Below are 13,862 nucleotides of genomic sequence, written 5' to 3' on the forward strand. Positions count from 1 at the left end.
AGGCCCAGCGGCCATGGCTCACGGGCCCAGCCGCTCTGCAGCATGTGGGATCCTCCCAGACCGGGGCGCGAACCCGGTCCCGCTGCATCGGCAGGCGGACGCGCAACCACTGCGCCACCAGGGAAGCCCATGCTTTGAAAGTTTCTAAATGCTTACTCTCAATTTCAGAAAACTTATCTCGCTGCAAGTAACACAGATTGTTGCTGGTCCAAGACCATACTTTGAGTAGCTCTGCTGGACAAAATTTCTGAAAAGAGTAGGGAGGGGCATAAGTAAGAACATTTGACAGCTCAAGGCTCTATGAAAAGTCCAATAAGGCAACAATGGATGCATTTCCTTTTTTTGAACCACTATTTTCCATCAAATCTAAGCATCCTTAATTGTAAAACACATCGCTATTTTACATACCGCTAAGAAAAACACTGTCAATTAAGCTGACAGATGACTTATTATAAAGCACATTTTGAGTTTAAAGAAGGTATAATGATGGGGAAAAAAAAGTGCTCCTCAGAATCACAAAATACAATATTTATAGTTTTTACAGTTTCTATAAGGAATATAAAATAAGAACAAATATAAACAAATTAATGATGATGAAGTATATATAAAATAAAAATTATGCTAATGTGTTTTCTGTTAAAAGGATAAAACAACATTAATTATAGGAACAGGTAACATAAGATTCATACTACTTACATTTTCAGCATTTTGGGGACATTTGTCATTTTTTTACCACCCAGTTTATATTCATTCTTTGTAAAAAAAAACAAAACAAAACTCAGTTTGCTTTGGAAAACCATTCCTCTCTCATTCTCAGCCGTATGGCCTGGAGTAGTCCTGACAGACCTTAATGGACCAGCATCTCTCACAGTGATCAGTTTAGGGAAAGGGCTATAACTGAAGCGAAAACAGTGAAATGCTAGGAGATATTGGCTCAAGCTTCTGAGAGAAAGAAACTCCCTCTGTCCTGCAGGGAGTTTCTGGGAGAGGACATTTTTCTACTCACGACGGAATACTGCCTTAGAATGGAGAGTTGTAGAACCCATGCAGCCAATTTGCTATCACAAGGGAGAGTTTGTCACTGTTGGGGTATAACTACATAAAGCCTAAGAGAGCAGAGATTTAACATTTGTTCTGATAACAAGATAACTCTGCAAAATTTGCCTACCAGGACAAATGCCTCGTAGCCCCTGTTGTCTTATGACCGAGGTGTGGATTTTCATATTCCTTGTGGACATGGTGAGAGCTGCTTTCCCCCGCCGCCCCCCGCAGTGCCTGCTAACTAAACAAATGTCTTCCCCTCCTCACTTCTGCAGCACAGGAAAGCAGTTCAGTAAAAGTAGGCCTTTTGGGGCACAGATCTAAAGTCACATTATGTAATTAATCAGTAATAAAGATCATAGTAGAATCACCATATGTCTAATTCTTGTGTTTATCCCTTAGTTGGTTCCAAATTTAGGAGGAAAATAAAGAATTGTTAATGGTTGACTCAAACCCAACAATATTATTATCCTTATTTTACATATGAGAAAACTAGGTTTCAGAGAAGATGAGCAATTTGCAGAAAGTCACCAAAATCTAAAATGTGTGGCAAAACTGGCAGTCAAACCCAGGGACCTCTCATTAACCCTGAAGTCTACTTTTTTTTTCCCAATGTGCTCACATGCATGTATTTCCGTTCATTAAAAATAGGCACACATCATCAACATTCTCTAACAAGATTCTAAAAACTGTATGTGTGGGTGGAGGGAAAGAAAAGGAAAATGAACTCATGTTTACAATGCACCTACCATGCTCCAGACACTGTCCGAAGCCATTCATTTGCATTGTGTACTTTAATCCTCACAACCACCTCCAAGAACCTGCAGCAGTTAAGTGAGAAGCAGGTATTCAAAGCTCACAGGCTCTCTATTTACTTGGTTGCTCTTGAAGGCCAAATATTAGTCTTCAGTTATTAGAAGGCTGTTAAAAGTACAGTGTTTACTAACAGCATCAGTTTATCTGCTTAATTCACACACTTACTGAAAAGTTCTTTTCAATGGCACAGAACACAACATCCACACATAGGAACACCCCTGTCCGGCCCACGCCAGCACTGCAGTGAACAATGATGGGTCCTGTAAGGTGGCTCTTCCTCACATAATGAACATACTTTATAAAACCTTCTGCTGAGGCAGGAGTGCCATGGTCTGGCCACTTGGTGAACTGCAAGTGTTTTACAAAATGACTACCTCCTGTCTGTGCGGGTGGGGTGGGGAGGGAGAGAGGGAGAAAGGGAAAGAGAGAGGGTGGGAGAGAGGGAGAGAGAGAAGGAGGGAGGGAGGGAGAGGAAGGCGGAGAGAGAGGAGAGATTTATCAACGTCTTATAGTAGAGATCTTCTTTTAATTTCTAATATGCCAGAAATAGTAATAATAATTGCTATATGGTAATAGGATAATAAAAATAAAAATACTAACAGGTGACAGGAATTTAGCCCTTACTCTGTGCCAGGTACTGTGCTAAGGACTTCACATGCATTATCTCATTTAATCCTCACATCAACCCTGGGGAGGCAAGCACTGTGATATCCTCAGTTTACAGATGAAAAAGTAAGAATTTGATTGACTGATAGACGTATGCTAGGTCAGAAGGCTCATATGTTTAGAGCTGGGACAATAATGTAGTCCTCCCAAATCTAACTCTACTGTCTTTCTTCTGCACCATGAGAATGTAGAAGAGTCCAAACAAACCAAGAATCTAAAACACTTAGGATGAAAGATGAGCTAACATGTTAGGAATAAGATAGAAAAGCAATCTATCTTGGCTTAAATATTATGATACTAAATTTAATTAAAACAGTAAGTGCTGTCAAGTTGCTTAACTGGGATTTGGTGGGGGGCAACCTCCTCTGGTGATGAGGATAGGGCAGTTAATGACCATGTGAGTAGACTTTGGCCCCCACTCTTGTGCTGAACCCCCTGAAAGTGGAGCCATGGAACTCTCCTCAGGGTTGACAGATAAAGCACTTTGAGTTTACCGATCATCCTTTCCAGAGGGTTCACCCTTTCCCCAATGTGGAGCCCTCATTTTACTTCACTGGGCACCCTCGTGAAAAAACTCAGGAAGGATTTCTCACTGCTCCTCTGCTTCTCCCTAATGTACCACTTTTTCTACGTTCCAAATAGAAATACAATTTTCCTAAGTTCCAAATAGAAAACCTCTATTTTGAATCATTGGTACATGAAATTGGATGAGGAAAATGATACTTGAAAATCTTGTGAAGGCACCAAATTGAGGATAGCTCTCACTCCATCACATATTTTAGGGATTAAATCTTTCATGCACTGTTGACCACTGAGAACCTGCAAGAAGGTGGGCCTCACTGGTTTCCTGACACAGTGCCATGATGCAGATTCTCCAAACATCAGCCCCATGGTTTTGAGGCTTGTGGGCCTCAGCCCAAAGGCCACCATCCTAGACGCCCTTGTCAAGGGTGCACAGGTGGAACCGAGCATTTGAATCCTTGCAGACAGATCATTCCTCTGGGCCTCCCACCTGGCCTGTATTCTCCAAGCATGCTCTCCTTCTCCTGCCATAGCATGTATCACATGTCATTTGGAACTGGTGTTTTCCTTCCCCACTAGACTGTAAGCACTCTAAGAGTTGAGACTGTGTCTATTTTCTGTCTCTAGCATCTGGCACAATACTTGGTTAATAGGAGGGAATCAACAAGTCTTAGGAGAGTGAAGGATCAGGCAAATCCTCAGGTGTACAGAGCAAGCACAGGGCCTAGCACACAGCCAGCAAGCCCACCATCAATGTCAGCCATTATTACTATTCTTGGCCTCCTTTGTCACACCACTCTATGCTCCGATCCTCATGCTCTTCCATTTTATCTTTTCCCCTCCCTCCCCACTTCTCTATCTCTTCAACATCTCCCTTTGCACTCAGGCCCCCATCCCACAGTAAACTCATGGAAACCATCATCACTTCCCTAAATGCTTCTTCCACTTCCTGGCCTTGCCTCCCATGGGCACTGCACTCTGCAGCCCTCTCTAATCAAGGCCACCTATTTTCCTGTACTCCAGGTACCACAGAGCCTAGAGATTAGGTTGCATACCGCTTGCTGCCCAATGCTATTTCCAATTCATTATTCCTTCTCTTTGTACAAAAAACCTCTCTTCCTTTTGAGTTTCATACCTCTTAGCTTCACCTTCTCATCACTATCACCCTACCACAGATTCTGACCAGGCAAATTTGGGATCTCAACAGCCAAACAGACACTCTAACCTCACATTTTTATTTCTCTCGTGCAAAGGAGACCATTTCTTTCTTCTAGTCCTCACAATGTGATCACTCCTTGGACTCACCATCACCTATAATGTCCAATATCAAAAATCTTCCAGTTCTTAGATTCCAACATCATTTTCTGAGCAGAAGCTGTTATGCTACCACCTCATTTGTGCTTCACTTCAACTCTAACAATGTGACTAAATGGAGCTCTCCTGTCCTTGTTGTCCTCCATTTCCTCCTAGCCCCTGATTCCATCCATCTCCCTAAATTTAGACTTCATGGCTGATTATCTAAATCATTCTCTTACCAGACTGTCAACTCCTTTCATCCTTTGAATCCTGCCACATATACTAAGCAACATCCCTCCCTGGGTAAGTCTCATAACCTGTGTTCAGGAATCCCATGGTTAGAAAAAATTAATCACATAGTTGCATATTTTATTGTTACTGCAAATTATGGGTTATAACCTCAGCACCTCCAGCAACCCTTTTCCTGATCATTGCCTGTGCTCCAATCAACTTTGATGATGACTCCAAATCTCATCACTCTTTTCTTTTTTTTTTTTCCGGTATGCGGGCCTCTCACTGTTGTGGCCTCTCCCGTTGCAGAGCGCAGGCTCCGGACGCACAGGCTCAGCGGCCATGGCTCATGGGCCCAGCCGCTCCGCGGCATGTGGGATCTTCCCGGACCGGGGCACGAACCCGCGTCCCCCGCATCGGCAGGCGGGCTCTCAACCACTGCGCCACCAGGGAAGCCCTCATCACTCTTTTCAAGTTTCCGGTTTAACTCCCATCAACTTCTTTGATGATGACTCCAAATCTCATCACTCTTTTCAAGTTTCCAGTTTAACTCCCATCCCCTTCACTCCTATAGAACACATGTATCACCTACCTGCTGATCAAATCCACTTAGAGCAATGTAACATCACTTTCTCCTATAAATCATTCCTTTTCTATTTTCCGAGTCTGTTAGAGCAAGAAATGAATTATTCTATGAATTATTCTAGACCAATACTTCCCAATAGAACTTTCTACAATGATGCAGATGCTCTATATCTTTGCTGCCCATATGGAAGCCACTAGTAACATGTGATTAAATACTAGAAGTGTGGATACTACAAATGAGAAACTGAATTTGTTATTTTATGTAAGTTTAAATAATTTAAATATAAAATAGCCAAATGTGGCTATTGCATTTGACAGCATAATTTGTGAACACTCCTTATAAGTCACAAGTCATAAGTCACATAAAGTCTGCCAATTTTATCTGAAAAACACCAAAGTCTTTGCTTTCTAATTGTTAACTGCCCTAGTTGATCATGGACGCTTCTTACTAAAATTGTTCAATGTCTCCCAAGTATCTTCATAATGAAGTTCATGTTCCTTAGCTGAAATCCAAGACATTTCATGTTCTGGCTTTCTCTACTTATTTTCTATAGCCTCATTTCACCTCTCATTACTCCCTGGCATTGAATTTTTACATTCCAGAAACACTTAACTACTTGTATCTCTCTATACATATCCCATGCTATTTTATACCTTGATCATCGACTTCCTCTTTCCATCTTTCTCATTTGGGTTATTCTCAATCCAGATGTCACCTCCTCTAGCAAATCTTCCCCCCAAGCCCAAGGAGAGCTAAGTACTTCCCTTCTGAGCTCCCAAAGCACCCCATACAAATCTCAATATTACCACCTTCATTGAGCACAGTAACTGGAGGTACCAGTAAGCGCACCGAACTCTTTGCTACTCAGTAAGGAGCAACAGTGCCTGGCACAGTGATTATCAGGATATCTTAAGGACTCCATACATATCTGTCACTCTCAGCAAAAGCAGCCAAAGTACATCCCAGGATTAGGCAACTTCCAACACTCACTCTCAACCGCCCCAACTCCCCTTTCAATTTTTTCATCTCTCCAGTCAGAGTTTGGTTAGGTAGAAGTAGAAGTGGTGTTGTCTTAGTTTCTGGTACCAGGGAGAAGTAAAAACAAGTTACTTTAAAAAGTATCCCCAGCTATGTCCCATATTACTCCTAACTTCTCGTCCTGACACGTGTGCTTATATAATGAAATATATATCTAACACTGATTTTTTTTAACTTACGGACTTCTTGACAACTTGAAATATTCGAATGATGAAATATTGAAGTATCTGGTAGTTCTCCAGGAAGATATGACAATTTTTCAGTTCCAAAGGTTTCTTCATAGAAATGGGCCAGTAATGGTGCCATTTGATAACTCCACCTTCTACCTCTCTGGTTATCATGACAATAACATTAGAGTTATTTTCCAAAACCATTTGCCAAAAGTCATTTGTGGTAGTTGGCAGTGGTCCTTGGGTAGCAATATAATAATACTCTTCTCCAGAATTGACTATTTTAATATAACCAGCATTGATGTAGTCCTTGCTTTCTCTAAGAGGAACACGTGTTGAATCATCTATTACAAACACAGAAACATAGGGTAGACAAAGGAAAAGCAGGAGATGCAATACACCCAGATTTCATGAAACCCTTTCACACAGGTAAATCCATTTATCTCTTTGACCAATAGAGAAGATGGCATAGGAATTTCTTTTCAAAGGGTTATTTCAGTCCATGAATTTAAATTCTTCCCTCCCCAAAACCTACTGGCATGACCTAAGAAATATACAATTAGGTTAAGGTAGTTTTTGTAAAAATCAGTTTCTGAACAGAGAAGGATGCCATCGGTATCCAGACATTTTGAGAGATTTCTGTTACATATGGCACAGGTAGGAATAGGCCAAGGGAGGTACCTCCTAGCCTGTGACTGAACACAGCAAAGGAGGAGGCCTCTGAAGGAGCAAGTGAATGAATGACATTCTCCTACAAATCCAGAAAACCCGCAAGCCCAGAGCAGCAGAGCCAGGAGGGAGAAAAAAAAAAAAAAAAAGATTGGGGTACTTGAGCAGATACAAATCCCAGGATTACTGTAATTCTACAAATGCCCCCCACACAAGGCAGCCATCTTTTATGTCCATTCCCAGCCTTCATGTGGTGAAGTGGCATGCTAATCAAAGGTTTTGTGGCAAAAGGATGCTACAAAGGGAATTTGCTCCAAGTAACATGGGACTCGTCCAACATGGACTATTATAACAAATATGAGAGGGGAAAATCCAACTACTTGGCTCACTAATAAACTCCACTGGCCCAGGAACTCTCTTCACTTTACACAGACATCTGGAGCTCTGATTCCACCACTGCTCCCACAGAGAGAATAAAAGGAGGGTCCTTCCCTGCCATGCAGTGGTCTCACCAATAGTTCCTCTCCATTACTCAAGGTCATGCGACCCACTTATCTCCCAAAAACACTATGACCAAGATCACTGAAGAGGGCTTACACAATTTCTGACAGAACCTTTCTCAAATTCCAAAATAGAAAACATAAATCTCTCCTTGTAAATATGAATAAATAGAAAAAACAATCACTAGATATATAAAGATACCTAGTACTTCACAAAAGTATATCATTCTGAGAAATCACAGCAAATGTCTTCTTTCTATAAGAGAGAAGAATACTTTAAAAACTCCTGTTTGTATTTTTTTTTTTTTTTGTGGTATGCGGGCCTCCCTCTGTCGTGGCCTCTCCCGTTGCGGAGCACAGGCTCCGGACGTGCAGGCTCAGCGGCCATGGCTCACGGGCCCCGCCGCTCCGCGGCACGTGGGGTCCTCCCAGCTGTCGTGGCCTCTCCCGTTGCGGAGCACAGGCTCCGGACGTGCAGGCTCAGCGGCCATGGCTCACGGGCCCAGCCGCTCCGCGGCACGTGGGCTCCTCCCAGACCAGGGCGCGAACCCGGTTCCCCTGCATCGGCAGGCGGACGCGCAACCACTGCGCCACCAGGGAAGCCCTCCTATTTGTATTTTAAATGAAATTTGAGCAAACATTATTTTATTATTTAAAAGAATGATGTATATCTGTTTATTGACATAAATTTGTTGTATTATTAAATTATAAAGGAGGTAAAGGAGCATTAAAGTGAGATCTTTCATCATATATATATATCATATATAAACATATTAAAAAATCTGGCAAGTATTCATCAAAATGCTAGCAATGACTATTATCTAAATTTTTATAGTGAATATGTACCATTTTGCAGAAGATAACTTTTTATTTTCAAAAGAGAGATTTAACATGTAAAAATGAAACAATCTAAAGTAATAAAAGCTTGCTTTCAAATAAAAACCACAATTACTCAATTAAAATCCCTAAAATGAGAAGCGAACAGAAAAACAAATTAGTGATTTAGAAAACCAGCTTAAGGAATTTTCCCAGAACTCAAAAAAAAAAAAAAAGTGAAAAAAATGACAATAATTATTAAAATACTAAAGGATGCAGAGCATATAAAAGGAATATATAGGGCTTCCCTGGTGGCGCAGTGGTTGAGAATCTGCCTGCTAATGCAGGGGACACGGGTTCAAGCCCTGGTCTGGGAGGATCCCACATGCCGCGGAGCAACTAGGCCCGTGAGCCACAACTACTGAGCCTGTGCGTCTGGAGCCTGTGCTCCGCAACAAGAGAGGCCGCGATAGTGAGAGGCCAGCACACCGCGATGAAGAGTGGCCCCTGCTTGCCACAACTAGAGAAAGCCCTTGCACAGAAATGAAGACGCAACACAGCAAAAATAAATAAATTAACTAATAACCTCCTACCCCCAACATCTTCTTTAAAAAAAAAAAAAAGGAATATATAAAAGGAAGGAGTTTCAGAAACAAACCACGGAACACAGGCATACCTCAGAGATATAGTGGGTTTGGTTCCGGACCACCACAATAAAGGTACTATCGCAATATGCGAGTCACATGAATTTTTTTGTTCCCCAGTGCATATAAAAGTTATGTTTACACTATACTGTAGTCTACTAAATGTGCAATAACATTATGTCTATAAAGCAATATACATATTTTTATTAAAAAATACTTTACTGCTAAAAAATGCTAACCATCATCTGAGCCTGCAGCAAGTTGTAATCTTTCTGCAATAGTAACATCAAAGATCACTGATCACAGATCATCAAAACAAATATAATAATAATTTTTTTTCAACTTTTTTTTAAAGAAACCTTCATTTTTCAAAAAATAATTAATTAATTAATTAATTTTTATTTTTGGCTGTGTTGGCTCTTCGTTTCTGTGCAAGGGCTTTCTCTAGTTGTGGCAAGCGGGGGCCACTCTTCATTGCGGTGCGCAGGCCTCTCACTATTGCAGCCTCTCTTGTTGTGAAGCACAGGTTCCAGATGCACAGCCTCAGTAGCTGTGGCTCACGGGCCCCGTTGCTCCGCGGCATGTGAGATCTTCCCAGACCAGGGCTCGAACCTGTGTCCCCTGCATTAGCAGGCAGATTCTCAACCACTGCGCCACAAGGGAAGCCCTACAATAATAATTTTAAAAGTTTGAAACATTGCAAGAATTACCAAAATGCTACACAGAGACATGAAGTGAGAAATGCTTTTGGGAAAATGGTACCTATAGACTTGCTCGATGCAGGGTTGCCACAAACCTTTGAATTGTAAAAAACACAATATCTGCAAAGTGCAATAAAAACCATCATCTGAGCCTGCAGCAAGTTGTAATCTTTTTGCAACAGTAACATCAAAGATCACTGATCATATCACTATAACAAACATAATCATAATGAAAAAGTTTGACATATTGCGAAAATTACCAAAATGTGACACAAAGACATGAAGTGAGGCAATGCTGTTGGAAAAATGTGCTCAACACAGGGTTGCCACAAACTTTCAATTTGTAAAAAACACAGTAACTGCAAAGTTCAATAAAGTGTAGGGCTATAAAACCAGGTATGCCTGTATTTAGCAAGAAAGAAATAACTCAAGTAGTCATAGGAGAAATTTCCCCTCAAAAAGGAGATAGTAAGAGATGATCATGAGCCCACTGCCACAAATAATTTGCCTCCAAGTGAGTTCCTTGATCAGAAGCAAGGCTGTGTGGACTACCATGATGGTGGATAAGGCATCCTGCAGGTCCAGATGGTAGATCTGGTAGAAGCTTGTTGCGAGGAAGGCAAATCCATATCTAGTGTCTATTCTAGTATGAAAAAAAGCATCGTTCTTTCTATGACAGAAGCAGTGCAACGTAATCAACCTGCCATCAAGTAGCTAGCTGGCTGATCACCCTGGGAAATGGCGCCCTATTGGGGCCTCAGTGTTGGTCTCTGCTGCTGGCAGATTGGGCACTCAGCAGTGGCCACAGCAAGGTCAGCCTTGGTGAGTGGAAGTCCATGTTGATGAGGAGCCCATGCACAGCTACTATTCCTGCCAGCATGTCTACTTTGTTCATAAATCCACTGGGTGGCTGGGAAAAAGGCTGACCAGTATCTACAGAATAGGTCATCCTATCCACTTGATTATTAAAACCTCTTCTTTAATCACCCTTTGATGAACATTCACAAAGGACACAAATATATTCATGTTTTTGGCCCTTTCAGAGAGATCTATACACATTTCTCTCTCCCAGATTTCCTTGTGACCAATTTTCCAGTTATGTTTCTTCCAAGTCCTTGACCATCCAGCTAAACAATTGGCTATAGGCCATGAATTAGTAAAGATTTGTACCTCTGGCCATTTCTGCTTCCAAGCAAAATGAACAACCAAGCACACTGCTCAAAGTTCTACCAACGGGGAAGATTTCCCTTCACTACTGTCCTTCAGGCATGTCCCCAAAACGGCATTGTAGTGCAGCTGCTGTCCACTTCCAGGTGGTGCTTGCGTATGGTGCAGAACAATCTGTAAACCAGGTCCCAGTTTTCTCTTCCTCAGTCAGTTGATCATAGGGAACTTGTCATGAAGCCACAGGTACAGCATGAGAAAGAGGAGGTAACGTAGCAGAAGAGGGGACCATGGGCATTTTGGCCACTTCACGTAACTTATTTGTACCTTCAGGGCCTGCTCAAGCCTGACCTTGTATACACCACTTCCATTTGATGATGGAATGCTGCTGTGCACGCCCAACTTTCAGGCTCATGGTTAAGTGTTCAGTCTCTACTAAGGCCCAGTAGCAAGTCTAAAGGAACAGCTCTCAAGAGTAGAGTAGTTATACACAGAGACTGGCAAGGCTTTACTCCAAAATCCCATGGGCATGAGCTGTGATTCATCGATAAGGGCCTAACAAAGGCTCCAAACAGTATCCCTATCTTCCACTGACATTGCATCTACTGGATCCTGTGGCCCAAGTGGCAAAGCAGCTTGCACAGCAGCCTGGACCTGTGGCAGAGCTTTCTCTTGTTCTGGGCCCCACTCAAAACTAGCAGCTTTTGAGTCTCTTGGTAAATGGGCCAGAGTAGCACACCCAAATGAGGAATATGTTGCCTCCAAAGTTCAAAGAGGACCACTAGGCATTGTGCCTCTTTTGGCTGTAGAAGGGGTCAGATGCAAATCTTATCCTTCACCTTAGAAAGGATGATTCTGACATGCCCCACACCACTGGACCTCTAGAAATTTCACTGAAGTAGAAGGCCACTGAATTGTTTGATTCATTTCCCACTCTCTGACACACAAATGCCTTACCTGTAATTCTAGAGCAATCAGTTGCTACTTCTTGCTCACTAGGTTCAATCAGCATGATGTCATCAATATAATGGACCACTGTGATAATATTAAGAAACGGAAAGGTGATCAAGGTCCTTGTGAACTATGACATAGGGATGGAGAGTTGATATTTCCCTGAGGTAGAACAGTAAAGATGTACCACTGGCTTTGCCAGCTGAAAGCAAACTGTTTCTTTTGGTCTTTACTAACAGGTATGGAGAGAAAGCATTAACCAGATCAACAGGTACATACCAGGTACCAGGGGATGTGTTGATTTTCTAAAGCAATGAAATCGCATCTGTACAGCAGTTGCACTTGGGAGTCACCACCTGCTAAGCTTACAATAATCCACTGTCATTCTCTAAAATCTATCTGTTTTCTGCATAGGTCAAACAGGTGAGTTGAGTGGGGATGTGGTGGGAATCACCACCCCTGCATCCTTTAAGTCCTTGAAGGTGGCACTAATATCTGTATTCTCTCCAAGAATGCAGGATTGCGTTTAGTTTACTATTTTCCTAGGTAGAAGCAGATCTAGTGGCTTCCATTTGGCCTTTTCTACCATATTAGCCCTCACTCCACAGGTCAGGGAACCAATGTAGGGATGCTGCCAGTTGCTGAGTATATTTAGTCCAATAATGTATTCCAGAACTGGAGAAATAACCATAGTGGGTCAGCACCCACTGGACCCACTGTGAAATGGACCTGAGCTAAAACTCCATTAATTATCTGACCTCCATAAGCACCACTAACTGGTAGACCACAGTGATGCTTTGGGTCTCCTGAAATTAGTGTCAGATTAGTGCCACTATCAGTAGCATTGGCAAAGAAGATTCTTCAGAGTTTAGGGATTTGATGTGTGCATCTTCACCAGGATCTTCCCATATGTTTCTGTTCCAATTTTCAGGATCACATTCTTTCTCACTCAATGCCATCACTTTAACAGCAAACACCCTGCAAGGTTGGGAATTCTATTTCCATTTTATTTTAGCCATTTGCACATGAGACTCTGGGTTAGATTTTCAGAGGTCTCAGCTCCATAACTATAGGAGATAGGGGTTTCTTTCAGGGCAGACATAAAACTTTTAGGTCATTTATGTGGTGCTTGAGCCAGAAATTTGAAACCCTTTCTTTCCCTACTTTGTCCAGTGCAATTAGCAGCAACCAGCCAATCTCATTCTACTTGTTAGTTTGACAAAAATACTCCAAGGTATTAAATACACAGTTATCTAGAACCTTGCCTCTTATAAGTATTTGAGTAGGAATATCCAATGGTGAGGTTTTGTGTATCTCTATTGCCATATCACACCATGAATTACCAGTGCTCTCTTTACTACTAGAAATAAAGTCATTAATGCCTTTAAATTTTGTCAGATTAGGGAACCAATTCATAAAACCTATCCTTAAGATTCTATTCCTCTAGAATCACTCTTGGTTCCAAAATTTCTATTAGTCAGTGTTCTCTAGGGAAACAGAATCAATAGGCTATATATACACAGTAAAAGAGATTTACTTTTTTTTTTACCTTCTCAGAATGATTTTTTTAACACCTTTATTGGAATATAATTGCTTTACAATGGTGTGTTAGTTTCTGCTTTACAACAAAGTGAAGCAGTTATACATATACATATGTTCCCATATCTCTTCCCTCTTGCATCTCCCTCCCTCCCACCCTCCCTATCCCACCCGTCTAGGTGGTTACAAGCCACCTAGCTGATCTCCCTGTGCCATGCGGCTGCTTCCCACTAGCTAGCTATCCATCCTACGTTTGGTAGTGTATATATGTCCATGCTACTCTCTCACTTCATCACAGCTTACCCTTCCCCCTCCCCATATCCTCAAGTCCATGCTCTAGTAGGTCCGTGTTTTACTCCCGTCCTACCCCTAGGCTCTTCATGACATTTTTTCTTAGATTCCATATATATGTGTTAGCATACGGTATTTGTTTTTCTCCTTTTGACTTACTTCACTCTGTATGACAGACTCTAGGTCCATCCACTTCACTACAAATAACTCAATTTCGTTAT

The 13,862-nt window shown here is 41.8% G+C and overlaps 1 protein-coding gene across 1 annotated transcript in view; it reads right to left on the reverse strand.

Moving 5' to 3' along the window:
* Window positions 1-13,862, reverse strand: part of PTPN20 (protein tyrosine phosphatase non-receptor type 20) — a 51,055-nt gene that overhangs the window by 11,624 nt on the left and 25,569 nt on the right. Inside the window, exon 4 of the mRNA XM_024121476.2 lies at window positions 6,376-6,710. Within this exon, the coding sequence (XP_023977244.1) occupies window positions 6,376-6,710 (335 nt within the window). The remainder of the gene's footprint in view (window positions 1-6,375; window positions 6,711-13,862) is intronic.

This window comes from Physeter macrocephalus, chromosome 20, assembly GCF_002837175.3.
Source record: "Physeter macrocephalus isolate SW-GA chromosome 20, ASM283717v5, whole genome shotgun sequence".
Classification (NCBI taxonomy): domain Eukaryota; kingdom Metazoa; phylum Chordata; class Mammalia; order Artiodactyla; family Physeteridae; genus Physeter; species Physeter macrocephalus.